At 36.1% G+C, this 17,265-nt stretch overlaps 1 protein-coding gene across 6 annotated transcripts in view; it reads left to right on the forward strand.

Annotated features, from left to right (window-relative positions):
• Positions 1 to 11,507, forward strand: part of LOC136041807 (xylulose kinase-like) — a 44,037-nt gene extending 32,530 nt beyond the window's left edge. For 4 of the 6 annotated variants that reach the window (XM_065726566.1, XM_065726569.1, XM_065726568.1 and 1 more), the window contains exons 10-13: positions 1,544 to 1,717; positions 2,489 to 2,586; positions 7,533 to 7,685; positions 11,027 to 11,507. In XM_065726566.1, the coding sequence (XP_065582638.1) occupies positions 1,544 to 1,717; positions 2,489 to 2,586; positions 7,533 to 7,685; positions 11,027 to 11,107 (506 nt within the window). In that variant the 3' untranslated portion in view covers positions 11,108 to 11,507. Of the gene's footprint in view, positions 1 to 1,543; positions 1,718 to 2,488; positions 2,587 to 7,532; positions 7,686 to 11,026 lie in introns of those variants that run through there. The other 2 variants (XM_065726567.1, XM_065726570.1) reach the window with 2 other exon arrangements.
• Positions 11,508 to 17,265: the final 5,758 nt, after the last annotated feature.

Here is a 17,265-nt window from a genome sequence, read left to right on the forward strand (position 1 = left end):
GAATTGATTTCCACTGTCTTGAAAAGATTTTCCCTATTGTTTCAACTTTGTATTTGTTTGTTATGGAAAGGCAGTGTGGTCTTCGTCGCTATTTTCGTATAGAAGCTACTAACTTTGCCCATTGTTTTCATATAATATTGGCTATTGGGAAGTGTACAGATACTTTTCGCAGGGGGGGGGGGGGTGTACGGGGAGGATCTTTCCACGGAGGAAATTTTCGTGGAGGAAGGGATTTTCCATGGAGAGGGAGTGAATTTTCCGGCATTATTTAAAACCTGTCAGAAAGTAAATTGAAAAAAAAATCAACTGAAAGTAAAGAGCAACATCAAAGCTTAAAACGAATAGAAATTATTGCGTATATGATGGGGTTTTTGCCTCCCCAATACCTCGCTCTTTACGCTAAAGTGCGACGTTTTGTTCCAGTTATTTAGCAATGACTCTTGAAACACAGTGGACCTTTAATTAGTTTAATAAGCCTTTTTAAAAGTTCAAATAAAAAATTTTGCGTTACCCAAAACTATAACTGACTGAATATTTATGCCTAACTATCAAATTAGATCTAAAACTCAGATCATAATTGATCTGAAAGGTTATTCAGCATGAAAAACTTAAAAAAAACACGATTAGTCACACAATTAACTCCTATTGAAATGAATGGACCAAATTAATTCTAAAAGAATCCTCCAAAAGATACATTGTTCAGAGATATGTAAAAACTAATATTAAAACTAAAACGAGTAGAAATAAAATCATATTGAAAGCCAAACTGAAAATAAAGATAAATTATTATAAATGAATAAATGACACCTGAACGAATAGAACTTAAAATTCAATTTTAAAATGAAAAAACACTACTTTGAATGACTAAATTAAACTGAAACTAACAGAACTTAAATTGAAAATTCCAAAACGAACAGAAATTACAACAAATAAGAGTAGTATCCATCCATTTTCCTTACTTTTTAGTGAAATTCAAATAAGAAAAAAAAAATATTGACGCAAAAAAAGTATCCTTAAAAATAGTAAAATTGAATTTTACTATTATTACTTTAAGAATTTTTATATTATATAGTTACTCTAAGATTTTTTTTATTCCTCTGACCTTGATTACTATTGTGTTCTTTTTTTTTGAAGTTATGACAAATATAAAACTGACTGTTCGAAACGCGTATCGTTTTCAGTAAAGCCCAAATGTCAGTGGACAGTCTTATTTTCTGAGCCATTAGAAGTATTGTGACTGTATTTTTTGGCTATTAGTATTGTTTATGAAAGCATAATTGACACTCTAGCTGTTAGAAGGTTTAAGGAGGTGGTAACCCCACCCTGTTTATGATAATTTCTGTTCGCTTTGAATTTGAATTATTTTATGATTTTAATCCTTTTCGTTTTAGTATTGAATTTTGCTTTGCTTTCTTTGAATTTTTTTTTGAAAATGTTTCTTTCTAATTAATTGCAGGAAGAAGCATTGAAGAATAGGTTAGAAATTGAAGATGATTCTATTTCTGAAAAAAAAAACCGCGAAATCTTAATTTCCTACTTACAGGTCTTTATTACGACCTGACGGAGATTACACCCCATATACAAGGAGAATATCGATTTGATCCAGATGGTAATCTTATAAGTAAATTCCCGGCCCCAGAAATGGATGTAAGAGCTTGTATTGAAAGTCAAGCTATTAGGCTAAGGCTTTACTCGGAAAGGCTGGGTTATTCATCAGGTATTTATCCTTTCTTTTTTCTCCTTTTTTCTAGCTCACAGTATCTTTATAAGCCTATGGGAGTCTTGCAACGTTAACTGTAAAAAGAATTCTCCTTAATTACCAATTTAATATGTTTTATCGATAGCTGAACCACAATTTTGGCAATTTGACTACTTTTCTAAATGTTTTCCAACTACCATGCATAGAATTGTCTGCAACTTGGATTTTTTACACATTGTTGGTGAAAAATTGCTAGGGTTTTCTGTTTTATTTTGTAATTGTTTTGAACCTTCATATATTGTTTTAAATCTTTGTTTATTATTGGGTTCCACTTTCAAATTTTATTTCTGCACAACTGAGGATTTCTCTTTGATTTTATCTTCTTCTTGTGCTGTGTAACTATGAGTGATTTAGTATGTTTGCCAATATTTCATATGCGAGTTTCGTAAAGGATAGTATTTATTCTTGTACATTTGTGATTTCCACGTCTAATACCCCAGGAATTTTGACTTAGCATGCATGTCTGTTAATATTTAGACAGTTATGCCGAAATAATCCAGTCCATACCAACCGTAGATTGACAAAATTAGACTGCGCACACATTAGTCTGTTATATCTATTGTCACATCGGGGGGTTGTGGACCAAACACGGTGCAACCAGTAAGTCGGGGATATGTTTCTCAATATTTTGACTCAGTAATTGTGTTTTCTGTCTTAAGATATCTAAGCATGAAATCTTAATATAAGAATTGTCCAGTGTGGACATTTTATTTTATTTTTTTATTTTAGGTCATTCATCAAGTATCCTAATTACTGGTGGGGCATCTTCAAACACTGCCATATTACAAATTATTTCGAACGTCTTTAATGCCCCAGTTTATACTCTTGTAAGCTCTTTTTGTTTCTTTTCGCCTTCTAGAGAGTTCTATTGATACAATTTTAAGTGAAGAAAATTTTTTGCTCTGTGAGTTTCGAATTTCTCAAAGCTGGCTGAAATTGGAGAGCATAGGCAAATGTAGGGTTCCAGTCGTTTAAAAAAATCATGTGCGCTTGGACTTTAACGTTCCTGTAAAACATGAAAACGTACCTTAAAGCGTTCCTGTAAAAAGAAATAAACGACGACGATTTCAGGCTGTTTCTGGTCCTAATGGTTTAGAGGGATGGAGGGAGCTCATTTTGTAGGCTGGGTAATCACTGTATATATATATATATATATATATATATATATATATATATATATATATATATATATATATATATATATATATATAATTTCTATCTCCTCTGTCTCCTTCTTATAAAGAATTTAAGGGTTCAAATATTCTTCTTTTCATCTAAATGTAGGGGAAAACATGCCCCTGTATTCTTGGCGGAACCAAGACGTAGCTCATGATTTTCTTTACTAAAGTGTGGATGTTCCAGCTCCTTTTTTGTTTTTCTATCGTTTTACATCTCTATCTTTGTCTATTATCTCAGGGTTATTTATGGCCTTATTAAGCTAAGACTAAATCTTTTTTAATCCTAAAAATACTGTGAAACTGTGACAAGATGAGAGTGATAAGGAAGTCCAGGACTTCCCTCATCTCCTGGGTATCACTTTGGACTATTCAACTTCTCTGCTTTGAAAGGTCTATGGGTTCTACAGTGCAATGTACTGACAAAATCAAACAATCTAAATAGCTAATAATTAAACAGTCATAAATATCTTATCAAATGATATTTTCAAGCCCTGTTTCGTTTCCAATCCTTCCCAATGATGTGGAAATCAGTCCACGTTATCTCTGTTCCCAAGCTAGGTAATAACTGTGCTCAAATGGGTATATTTAGAGCTGTTAAGCCTTCTCACCTGTTTAGGAAGGATGGATAAGTCTTCCAAAAAAAGCCCTTTTCGGGTACCTTGAGTCAAATTACCCTATCAGCAACAAAAAATTGCTGGAAACGCTCGACTCCAGACTGTCTGAATGCCCAGCATCAGGAACGGTTCAAACTTTTAGTTTAATCACGCACAAGGGCTTGTTAAAAAAAAAAGTGCATGGAATTTGTCGTCGACTTGAGATTCTTGTGTTAATGTATGATCGTACTTTCCGTGAAGTCATTTGACCTTATGTTTCCATTGAATATCAAGTGAAGGCTGGAATAGTATGATGGGGTTGATACTTTTCCTGGTGAATTTCAATGACGTAAGCCATAATGTCTTCAACCTTTTTCTTCATTTTGTTTCTGAAGATACGACGGTCTGTGTAGCTTTCCACAAGCTTAAGATCCTTTACATTCTTCCATGTCGCTACAAAAGGATCTTCTGGAGACCCAAATTTGGTCTTATGTCAAGATAGTCAACTTCAATGCAGCCACATATGAGAAGCTACTAGTCACCCAATCAAAGGTCTCGCGTCAACATCCTGACTTCATCATCAATTTAAGCTATCGAGAGAGCTGACCAACTATTTTTGGGAGCACTATTTTCTCAGACATCTCCGGGGGCGCACATTTCGGTCATATCCGATCTTCCTGTGTGACAAGGCTTAGTGCGATCCTTTGCTCTAAGATTTTTTTTGTTGTCTAACTTGATCATTCTCTGTGCAATGATTGCTTAGTGCCTTTTGCCGAATATGGCTTCGGTCATAGAGGTATATAACCTCCTGCCAAAGAGGTATCTACACTAGTCTTGCTATTTCCCTCGACAATACAGCAAAGACGCGGTATTATGGTATGGGTGTGTCGCCCGCGAGAGGAGACATTGCATATTGAGTAATTGAACAAAATGTTTGGTTGTTAACCTCCACTTAAAAGGGTCTCCCAAGAGAGTTAATCCCTGAAAACATGTCTGTGGATTTATTTACGAGGAAGATCAACAGACATAATTCTAGGAAACAACCAAGCTAAAAATTAGATTAGTGGCATGTCAGGGACTATTTTTTACTGGTCCAGCACTTTGAATTTTTAAATAAAAAAAGACTAGACCAACACTTGATATCTGTCCTTGCTTATATTATTGATTTTTACTTCTCACATCCTACTTTCTATAACACATAGGAGTGGGTATCTCTGGTCAGAAATTAGTTACTATTTTTCCACTGTTGGTTTGTTGGTCTTCGCTGATCTCTCCTTAGAGAGACATTGATAGAAAAAATGAGCAATAAATTCAAAAGGAAAAATAGATGTCCTGTTTCCACCAAGCAGTTATCCCTAGCAGATGTACGTTCCAAATATGAAATTTCCTAATCTACATAAGATGTTTTATTTTATGTTGTCAATGCTATGTCTAACAAGTTCCAGATGTAAAATCTTCTTCAGAATTTCTTTTTGAAACTTGAACTAGTTATCTAAAAATCTTCCGAGTACACATTATCAATCTAAACATTATCAATCCGATTTTAAAGCATAAAGTTTAATTAAAATAAACATTTGTTTCAAGTTTACTATTAAGAATTTTTTTCAAATTGGTGACCTTTAGTTGCTTTGATATTAGATGGGCTTTAGTGTTAGTCATCATTTGTGGAACTCCCTCTGCTATATTGTGACGTAGCAATTCTCCTATTATGGTTTGGAATGCTTAAAATTAAAGCTTTAAATAAGAAACAGACGTGGGCACAAAATCAACTGACGTCCACGGGGAGGATGGGCCGGGGCTTGGGGTGGATCTTTCTCCTGAAGAGGGGGTTGGAACTCAAATTCAAGTAGTTTAAACGTTATATTCTGATTTCGAGTTGTAAGCAAAATAGAGAACAGTTACTCCTTATTCCTGTTATTATATTAAATAACAAAGAAAGATAAAACTCAATGAAAAGACATCAAATGAGAGTGCGGCCAGATAAGAGGAAAGATGAAAAAACTAAAACAACGCGGATATTTTGCCTGTATCTAACTAGGCGTCCTCAGCACAATATAAACAAAGATAAAAAGAAAAAGTCTGAACTAAAAACAAATAAAACCGCCACCAATATTAATAAATACAATTGTGGCAACTAATCCGTTTATTTCTGTTGAGGTGTTGCAATATAGAAAAAGTTAAGAATAATCTCACATGACCTGGAAAGCTGGGGAACATTCCAGTTCTCGAAGGAAAAGTGCAACACAGCAAAAAAGGGACAACAAATAATTCTATGAATTTTTCACCATTATTGTTTCTACAGTGATCAATAACACAAAAACATCAATGGCTATAAAAGAAAATAAATCGAGCTAGGTTGCTCTTGGAAAATCAGGCGAGCCGGAAAGCTGGGAATGGTGGAGGACTCAGAAGTCCCCCAGTTGTCTGAAGGAAAGAGTGCATAAAGCAAAAAAGGGACATGACAAATTTTTCTGTGAGTTATTTTCTTTTTTTTTTTCTATTAGTATTTTTGCAGCAAATCAAAAACACAGAAAGATAGATGGCAGAAAAAATAGTTGAACTAGGCAGCTCTAGGAAAATAAATTTAATCTCCCAGGAATAAAGGAAGCCTAGACAAACCCTTAAACTTTTTTAAGTTTAAACTGACAGCATGAATCATGAGAACCTAATCAGGTATTCAAAGTTTTGCCCCCAGGAACGACCCCCTTCTCCTAAAAAAATTCAGGAAAAATCAGCTTCTGAGTGGATATTTGTATTGGTTTGGTTCTCTACTAGCGCATGCATTGCTGGGATGGCTAGAAGTTTGATAAAAGAGGTAATATTGTGCTTTGTAATTTGCTCATTGTTTTCTTTATTTTTCTGCCTCTAGTTTAATAAGAGCTTTTAAATACCTACTTTCTTAGTAGAGAAATATTGCCATAAGTTTCCTTTCAGTATTATTCTTTATGCTTAAGACAAAATGGTGACATGAGAAACTGGTGGCATGACTGCTTGAAAAGCCAGAGAAATCCTGAACTATATTCGTGTCTGAGTCACATTTTGTCATGCATAGTGGGGTTAAACCAAATGAAAATATATAAAAGAAGTAAAAGTTAGTCCTGAAAATAGAGTGTCTAAATAACAATTTTATAGTTATATCTCTATTGAAATTCAATTAAATAATAAATAATAGAAGAATGTGCTCCCGTTCGGTCTCCGCTGACATTTTATTGCTGCTGCCAAACATGTGACAGCAAGAACTCCTTCTTCATAGAAGGGAGATCTGCTGTTCTCCATGAAATCCTTGGTTCCTTTTTTCGTAAAAACACCCTCTGAAGAATGAAGGGATATTAGCTGTCGCATGCCACTTACCATTTTGTGTTGGTAGGTTACAAAATAAGTGGCTTTTGACTAGTACAAAGGTGATCCTAAAACATAACACAGTCAACAAATTTACAGTTATTGGACCCATCTCCTTACATATAAAAGGGATAGGAGCTATCCTAATTTGATAAGTTTCATATGTGCTACTCTCATAGTTTCACATGGAACTACAAATTGCAAGTATAGTTTTCTAAGCAGAAAAATGATTTTAATTAGCGTCAGATGTTGACGCTAGAAAGGACTCTGAATGCCAATCGGACTATCAAAAATATGCTGAAGCTGTACTCTGGGGAAATTGAATTGTATCTCTTCTCCTTTGAGGCTATTTCCTGTACAGGGTCTGTCTGATTGGCATATGAGATGTATCTTGGAAACTTAGCTATCAATAAAGCTGAATAAACAAAAGAAGAAGAGAGAAGTTGGCAGGAAGAAGAAAACCATCGGGCAACAAAGGTTGAAATTTTAGTCCTGCCGATGATAAGTTTTTTTTTTACAGTTCAGTTTAATTTTTAAAAATTAAAAATGTGCAGAATACGATGCACAAGTATTAGGTAGTCATTAGGATTTTTTCTTATCGAAAGTTTCATTATTATGTGAATTTAGTGATATGTAGGCCTTATCTATATTTACTTTTTATAGGATTTGCCTGACTCGGCATGCCTTGGTGCAGGCTACATGGCAGCCTACGCCCTTCGACAGTCAGACGAAAGGATTCCTTTCTACGACTATATCAATCAAATAAGTGGGAGGAAAAGATGTCTTTTATGTACCCCAGATGAAACAGCATGTAAGGTAACATTGAAAAAAGTCCCATTCTGAAGTATTGCGTTTAGTCGTAGTTAAAAAAAAACATCAAATTTATGGTGAAAATATCACATAATTTTTGAAACTAAATAAATATAACCTTCTGTTATTTGTGGAATCCCAATTTCCAAAGCCCATGGTAATTTTTCTAGTTTGTAAAACGCTTGACCCAAATAATTGTTTCCATTGGTACCACATATTTAATCTCAGTGATGATGTTGCGCCTCTAATATTTATCACAGCATCGTCGTGCCCAGGAAGAAAGTATATAGCTATAAAGTGAGGAAATTCCCTTTGGTGGATAGCATTGAACTTAACTTATCTTACTGAAACAAAAATACTTGCTCAATACAACAAACATCGTAATGACTAGGAAAATCCAGTAAAAGAAAGTCTTATTCTGAATTCATTGGAACCTGAAATGGGTCGTTCTAGACAAAAAATAAGAATGGAAAAAATGAAGTTTCAGTAAAAAAAACGATACAAAAGAAGCGGTGCTCAACTGAATGCATTGTTGACTCCTTGATTCTAGTGCTTATTTCTTTGTGGCAATAGTGAGCGAAACAGTGTTCAGCTAGTAAAGAACGATGCATCCCTCGTGTACTTTTTTCAGCCTAATCATGTAAAAAGCATGATCGCAGAAACTTGGAAGTGAGCTTAAGGACTGATGCTGATCAGGGGGAAATCTGACACTCTTCAACCCTTCACGTCCCCTTGGCACTCAATTATAGTTGTCAAAAAGTCTTAAAGATGTCCCTCTATGGTTTTTCTGAAAAATTATAGTCCAAAGATAGGGGCCGAATATTACGCCTATTGCTAATGTGAAACAAAGGCTTCATGGATACACCACATCGTCAATGAAGTAGTTCTGACTTGGTAATGGACAAAGGGCCCTCTATGTTAATTTTGTGTGTCTGTGTTTGAGTATTTCTCTTTCTTTTTTTATGCTTCGCATAGAATAGATGGTCGAACAAACTTGGGTGATTAAGGTGGGGGAGGGTTATTCAGTTTTAAATAGGCTTTTCCCTGCTTTAATGTAAAATGAGCTTAATTCCGTATTGGCAAAAGAATGATCTAAGTGCAAGCTGCGGAATTTCGGTGATTCGATGCAGAGACGAACCAGTTACTTATCAGGTTCAAAATTAGGAAAGTCCTGACTCAGTACAAAGCACGTTCAGATTAGACTGAACGTACCAAGACAGGAACAAGCTACCTGTAAGCTAATATTCAAAGGATTGCATTGACTTGCTGTTAAAACGAGCTAAGTCATAAGCTGAAATGAGCTACACTAAAACTGTAAAAATGAGGTAAGCTAAATACACGTCAAGCTCATGCTTAGTGTAAAGAATTGGTATAAAAACGACCTTAGTCGTAATTCGATTCAAAACAACCATATTCCTTTTTCGGTCCAAATTTAGCCAAGCTTCACCGTAATTTCTGTAACTCCAAGTCCCTTTGTCATAAGCGGAATTAGGTTATGTCTCGCGAAAACGGCTTGCGTCCTGTATCGGTACAAAAACTAACTTTTAAGGGGGGTGGTGGTTCAGACCCAATTTTTTTAACATTAGTTCTATCTTAACTTTAACGAGAATTACTCATTTTAATTGTTGGTTGTTTCAGCTTTAATTTGTTCATTCTTTGTAATTTCTGCTTGTTCTAAATTTGGCCCTTTAAATAATTTGATTTTTGGTTTCTTAAGGTTTAAATATTTTCTTTGCTTTTATTTGAAAGAAATGTATCCTGGAAAACCGTTTTCTCTTTTGATTAGTTAATTAAGGATGTACATGTTACATCCTGCTGAAATAAAAGCCATACAAAGATTTTCGATGTGCCCAGAATAAGTTTTTGACCCTCCCGACATCCCCATTCCAATTTTGTACTTTCTTTGAATTACAAGAATCTGGGGATTATTTAAAGAATTTTAATCGCTGAAAGTCACTAACAGCTGAGTATGGCTGTCCGCACTCAAAAGACATTGGACACTTAATTCAGAAATAGCGTTTTATTTATGATTGCATTAACTTTAGAGAGGGTTCATTCAATTACAAACTTGAAAGTTCTAATACCCTTATAAGGTGGAAGTTAGTTGGATTGCAACATGACACCCTTACAACCTCCTATCGAGTGCATTTCTCCCGAACATGTGCCACGTTTAAAAATCGAAGCCGTGCAAAGATTCCTAATTTGTGTATTTGGAGGTTCGCCCTTTTCTAGCTGTTTACTCATATATTTTTCCAAGTATAGGCAATTTTCACTTTGAATCGTAATCGTTCGGGGATTATTTAAGAATGAAGCCTTTGTAAACTCATAGTCATTTAGCGATCGCTATGGGTTCGGTTCTTAATAAATAAATGTTGGTCATTAAAAGTTACAGCATGACTGTCTTAAATTGAAAAAAAAACATTAAGGACATTTTCACAAATGGTTTCTACTAGAATTAATAAATATGAATTTCTGAAAGTATTGATGATGAATATGAGGATAGTTTTGTATTGTAGAAGATAGCCCAAAATCAAAATAATGCAATAATCAAGGATTTTTAAAGCTCTTGATTATTTATAAATATGAAGATAGTATTGCACTATAACTAGAAAATATTTTTGTAGTTACTCTGACCATGACTACTGCTTTTACATTTCTGCCATCAATCGTTGATTAGCATTAACGGATTTTTTTGTTTTGTTTTATTTTTTTACCCGGATTACTAGTATTGACATGTACTAAAGTAGGAATTTTAAACTCGAATAAGCAGATTTTTGAATTAACGATGAAGCCAAACTTTAAAGAAAACAGAAATTACCATAATTATTTGGTGTATTGCCACTCCTCAAACTGTTTAAAATGCTGGGACATCTTTTCTGCTTTTCTGAAATCAGTAAATACAAATGCAAAACAATATAAATTTTTCACATTAGTTTTTCTTTATAATTTTAAAGTATTAAATGCTGCTTTAAGTTCCAGTAGCTCTGCTTTTACAATACAGTTTTATTAAGCTAAGGTGTAATTCATTTTCGAAAACGGTTTCTTGCTTTCAAATCTGTTTGCTAAACAGAACTTTCTATTCAAGCTTTTTTTTTACTTCTTATAAAGTGTAAAAGACAGTGTTCTGTACGTGAGTTGACGCCCTTGGCTACACAGGACTTCCCCCAAAAAAATTACCCCCCCTCTCTTTCACTCTTCCTCTTTTTTTTCTCTATCTTTTTTTTATTTTTTAACTTGAAATAAATTTCAGCACAAAGGATTTTCATCAATCATATGCAACAGAAAACGAATTACTGTATTTAACTGTCATTTCTTACATTTTATTTTATTTTTAATCTTTTTTCTAGGTGTACATGCAATTGGTATCAAAGTACCGTGACTGTGAAAATAAAGCCTTTGGAATATATTATTCAAGACTTACACCTTGAGAAAAATTTTAATAACCAAGAATTGGAGTGACACTGGAATACCTCTATATTTGAATTCTTTGTTGAATTTAATAGTCTAAGTCAGTGGTTCTTAAACTGTGGTACGTGTACTCCTTGGGGCGTGTTTTTTTTGTTTTTTTTTTTTGGGGGGGGGGGGTACGCGGCCGGTTAACAAAAAAATAAAACAAACTTTTAACTATAGAACTGGCAATTTATTCATATTTTAGCTATAGTTTACCTAGTACCGTTAACTGAAAAGGGGTACCTAAAATATATTGCGGGTAAAAAGAGGTACAATGTCTAAACAAGTTTGAGAACCACTGGTCTAAGTATTTAGATTTAAGCTAGTATTCTTTTGTTTATTTTGGTGAGGCTCGGAGTAAAAACGTTCCCTGTTGAATTTTAGATTTTATGAAATGATGGTAATAGTAATCAGAGCCGTTCCTAGAGTAGGTGGCGCCCGGGGAAAAATGAATTACAACGCCCCTCCCGACTGAAATATAAGCAAAAGAGTCGAATCAAGTTGAAAAATTGGATCCAAGTGGGTAATTCCTGAGCCCCAGTGCCTCCCAAGCCATGGCGTGTGTGGTAAGCGTTTCGGTTGCCCCACCCCCTTAGGAACGGCTTTGATACAAACATAGTTTAATATCCGTCTTAAGTCCAATATTATTTAACACGTTGACTTCTAAGGTTACAAAACAAATTTCTGGCGGGCTAAGCTTTGATACATGTGATTTGAGTCTAATAAGCTATGCTGATGATTTACTTATGTTGAGTTTCTCATTGATTGTACTGCAGGATAATTTAGATTAGCTTGTATCTGGCTATAGCGCTATTGGTCTACAAGTTAATGGCCAGAAAACTGAATTTCTGGTTTTCAGCTCTGCAAAACGAGAGGTACCAGCACCAACTGTATCCGTAGATGGTGCTATTATCGCACCGTCTTCTTTGCTCAAAGATTTAGGTCTTCTATACGGCCGAGATAAGAAAACTACAAGAACTCTTTGCCTTTATACCCTTTTGTCTAACCTGCAAGTGAGCTATTCCAAACTAGCTCCACTGAAGTATTCTTACAATCTGCAAATTTTGGCGAGACTGTACAGAGCAGTGGCATTATCACATGACCTTTACCTTTCCCCGCTTTGGAAATGGTTCAAAGAGACAGAGAGACTGAAAGTTAGGTTCGTGTTATGTAGATATTTGAAGTTTTATTTATACGTATACCACTATTCGAGAAAAATTGATTTCTTTTGAATAAGTGTGTGTGCGTGTGTGTTGACCTTAAGCTCATTGGACCAGCCTTGTCATTTGAAGATCATACCCTTCTACAAAATAATATTGGACTGAGCCTTGGCTTCTTAAATTTAATGTTGTCAAGTGCCATGTCATTCACCTTGGCAAAATGAACCCTTGTCGATCTTATTGTCTCTCAGGTCACCCCATCTCCACTATAAATACTGAGTAAGATTTTAGAATCACTATGGATAGTGAATTAGCGCTAACTGGAGCATCCCAGGACCAAGCAACACATACACACCTGGAAGAGATGGAGGATATTTTGTTAGAGAATTCATCCCCAGAAGCCAAAGAATGGATCAGGCAAATACAGCAAAGGAGTCATGGGACGAGCCTACACCCAGCTCATTTTGGCCAAACTACATACCAGGAAACGATCATGGGGTGAATTTAAATGAAAAGCCCAGCCTTTGAGGGTCGAAAAGGCTGCGAGTCACATTAGACCCTTATACAGTCTTCAATGTTGTGATTTTAATAGTTCTACGAACTTACCCATAGTTTGTTGCTTTAGTATATAGTCTTTTAAAGATGTACCTTGTCTAATTGATACGAGGTCTTCGACTTCAATGATCAGAGAGGAAATATGTAGGAGACACCTCAAATATACAAAATAAAAGTCAAAAATGTACAAATAGCCTCACATCAGTCACAGGTCATCAGTTGAGTATTTTGGGGGATTGCCATTTAAAACTTCATACAGATAAAGAAGGGATCATCGTGCGGATGATTATTTGCAGGAAACTACCATTTCCATGCATACTAGGGGTAGATGCACTTCGAAAATATGGTATAATTTGGAATCCGACCAGTAATGAAATCAAAATCACTAGCCCCACAATAAAAAGGGATTTCAATAGCACAACTTTGCAAGATACTGATCCCTGTAAAAATATGAATTACAGCTCAGTAATAAGGTAACAATAGAGGCAGGGACTTGCATTCAGGTTTTAGCAACAACAAATACTGAACCCAATCAACGAATTACTGCTGTAGTAGAAGGCTATACGCTAAGGAAATATTCTTCTATTTTCGTCGAAAGTCAGCTTTTGACCGTACAAAGGGGGACAGCGTACTTGAAAGTGTCAAATTTGAGCAATCAAAATGTCAATATTCCAAAAATTAAGCTAGGAGTAGCAGAACAAATAGCAGTAGCAGTAGCTCCCCAACATTTCTCATGATTTTGCTTACAAACGGATGCATCGTCAGTAGCTGTAGGAGCCGTGCTCTTCAACATTAATCCTAATGGAAAGGAGTCGATTATTCTATATGTCAGTCGTGCTTTAACTGAGGCTAAAAGAAAGTATTCCACAGTTGAACGAGAATGTTTAGCTGTCGTCGTGTATATGGAGCATTTTCGACAATTTCTCTTGGCGAATAAATTTACTTTGAGGGTGGACCCAAAAATCGCTAATTTGGTTGCATACCATGCAAAAAAGCTCCGCAAAGTTAACACGATGGGTGCTTCGTCTTCAAGCTTTTGACTATACTCCAATTTACATCAAAGGGAGTAGTAACATATTGCCAGATTTTCTGTCTCAAAATCCACAAGAAAAATCAAAACAATCTCTGACTATAGCCGAAATACAAGAGGATAGCGCCATCTTTTCGATAAGAAACATAGCACTTCATCAGGACAAAGACGATTTTTGCTCATCAATGAAAAGATTTATAGCGGAATTACCCGAACACTACAAGCATCATATGAAGGACATAGATCATTACGAACTAGACGAAGACAAAAATGTCTTAGGAAGATACTACAGGCCATTACAGACGTATAGGCAAAATGACACCCCATGATTAATACCAGTTATACCAAAGAGTCTGGAGGGAGAAGTTATATATTCCTCACATGTCGTCAAAGGGTGCCATATGGGAGAAGCAAAAACCATGGGTAGAATCAAGGGAAATTTCTATTTTCCAAACATCTATAAAAAGGTCAGACTTTATTCAGAGCTGCGAAGATTGCGCAAAACACAAATCACCATAAACAATGCCACGAGCAGAATTGGGGACTTATGAAGTACCAGCAGGAGTTGGAGACTTGATATCAATTGGCATTTGGGGCTCAGGTGGTGGACTTCCAGTATCAGCTAAACGAAACGGATGTGTTCCCACCATCGTGGACCATTTCAACTGTGCCCGTTGAAATGGTCTACCCTGTGCCCGATTAAAAAGCAAGCACTATTGCGAAAATTCGAGTCACTCGCTTATTTTTGGAACATTGTATTTTCCCCAAGACCATTCTAACAAATAATGGGCCTTGCTTTTGGGCTAAACTATTAGACGAAGTCACCAGCTACCTTAAGAGAAAGAGGTGGTATACATCAGCTTATATGGGCCTGTGTAATGGGAAAGTAGAACGTAAACACCATGAGCTTGCATACATGTTGGGTATTCATTCCAAGCAAGAACCAAATCATTGGGACGATCACCTACCGTTTGTAGTATTCGCAATAAATACCGCTTATTCTGCTACTTTAGGAGACACGCCGTTTTTCATACAGCACTTGCGGGATCCCAAGATTTGTATGGATTCTATAGGTAATTAAATAAAAAAAACAAGTTTTTTTTAGCTGAGAGTAAGGAGCGACATTAAAACTTAAAACGAACAGAAATTACTTCGTATATGAAAGGGGCTTCTTCCTCATCAACGCCCCGCTCTTTACGCTGAAGTTTGACTCTTTCTCTCAACTCTGCTTTTTAAAACAGTAAAAAACTTTAGCGTAAAGATCGGGGTGGTAATAAGGAAGCAGCCCCCAACCAAAAAATCCCCCTGAAAACGTCTGTACACTTCCCAATAAGCATTACTATATAAGCACTGGTCAAAGTTTGTAACTTGTAGCCCCTCCCACGGGGACTGTGGGGGAGTAAGTCGTCCCCAAAGACATAGTTATAAGATTTTTCGACTACGCTGAATAAAATGGCTCTCTCAGAATTTTGATCCGTTGACTTTGGGAAAACAATTTGCGTGGGAGGGGGCCTACATGCCCTCCAATTGTTTTGGTCACTCAAAAAGCGCACTAGAACTTTTCATTTTCGTTAGAATGAGCCCTCTTGCAAGATTCTAGGACTACTGGGTCGATACGATCACCCCTGGGAAAAAAAAACAAACAAATAAAAACGCATCCGTGATTTGTCTTCTGGCAAAAAATACAAAATTCCACATTTTTGTAGATAGGAGCTTGAAGATTTTCGTTAAGATTGTATGACTTTTAGGGGGTGTTTCCCCCTATTTTCTAAAATAAGGCAAATTTTCTCAGGCTCGTAACTTTTGATGGGTGTAACTAAACTTGACGAGACTTATATATTTAAAATCAGCATTAAAATGTGATTCTTTTGATTTAGCTATTGGTATCAAAATTCTATTTTTTAGAGTATTGGTTACTATTGAGCCGGGTCGCTCCTTGCTACAGTTCATTACCACGAACTGTTTGATGAGCGCGTATACTATAATCTGGATCAGTACAAACAAGAAATGATTATGAGAATGAAAAAGGCAATGGAACAGGTAGCTAAAAACTTAGAAAAAGCTAAGGTAAAACAAAAAGATAAATATGATCGTAGGGTAAAAAATACACGGGAATATAAAATAGGAGATATAGTCTGGGTTCAAGAACCAAATTTAGAAGGAACAAAAAAGCTTAAAAAAAATGGGATGGACCTTTTAGTGTGATAAAGGTTCTTTCCAACAATCTAACATATGTCTTGAGGGATTCAGAAAAAACAAACAGAGGAAATAGTACACCATAACCGCATCAAACCTGGTTTTCATCCCAAGCCATGGAAAGTGAAACCTGTGCAGGAAAATTATTTGGATACTGATGAAATGGCAGCCCTGGTTCTAACGCATCAGCCATATCAGTTCTTAGATCTTTGTAACAATCATAACAAATGGGAGGAATTAAAGGAGTATCTAGCACGCACTTGGATGGACTACCTCAAACATTACAACCCCAAAGAAAGACTTGTCAGATCAACCTGAATCGAGTGATATCAAATCTGAAGACGAGGATCCAAAGCAGCATTTCTTTCCAAATAACCAGAGTTCACCGATTCCTCGGGCAGTCAATCCCTCCACCATTACAGAAGCCATCAGCCCATTAGCTCATCCACCAATTAGCTTGCAAATGGGGGAGCAGGCGAATACACCAAATATTGAACTTACCGCATGAAGAAAATTACTAACTTGTCCGGTTTATGGGCGAAGTCACACGAAAGACTGCGAGGAGCATGCAAATGAAGGATTTCTGGAGAGGGGTGATTACACTTGTGGCCCCAGCACCAGTGGAGCCAAAGAACCAAAGACGGAGTTCACTAGATTTCTAAAGCCTACGCCACCAGAAGATTTTAAAAGATTGTACTCTTTGGAGTCCCCAACATAACTGAAACAAAAACGGATGATACAGCAACCAGGTGGACTACGACAGAAAATGACCTCAGAGGACACTGGCGATTCGTCAGCTGATACCGAAGCCGATGGATCAGAAGGGTTAACGCTTTGAGAAAAACTTTGGAGGAAAGTTCACCCAACTGGGTCTCAAAAAGGTCCGTCAAAATCTGCAGCTCAGGTAGCCAAACAGCTCAAATTAAAAGAAAAACAACAAGAGGAAAAGTTAATGCAAAAATTTGACGAAGCAACAAAAATTGGGTTTCACTCGGATTCTGATGATACCAAAAAGTCATGTAAACATTACGGGGGAAAAAGAAAACGATTAGGGCTTACACAGGAGTCTAAGTCTCCCCAAGAAAGTTCGTCTGGTTGATCATGCTTACCTCTGACAAGGTTAGTTTTAAACTAATAAGCAAAAAAAAAGGATCAAATGTAAAACCCCATATAAGCGATCCAATTCCAAGTTGGT

Source organism: Artemia franciscana, unplaced genomic scaffold, assembly GCF_032884065.1.
Source record: "Artemia franciscana unplaced genomic scaffold, ASM3288406v1 PGA_scaffold_38, whole genome shotgun sequence".
In the NCBI taxonomy this organism is placed as follows: domain Eukaryota; kingdom Metazoa; phylum Arthropoda; class Branchiopoda; order Anostraca; family Artemiidae; genus Artemia; species Artemia franciscana.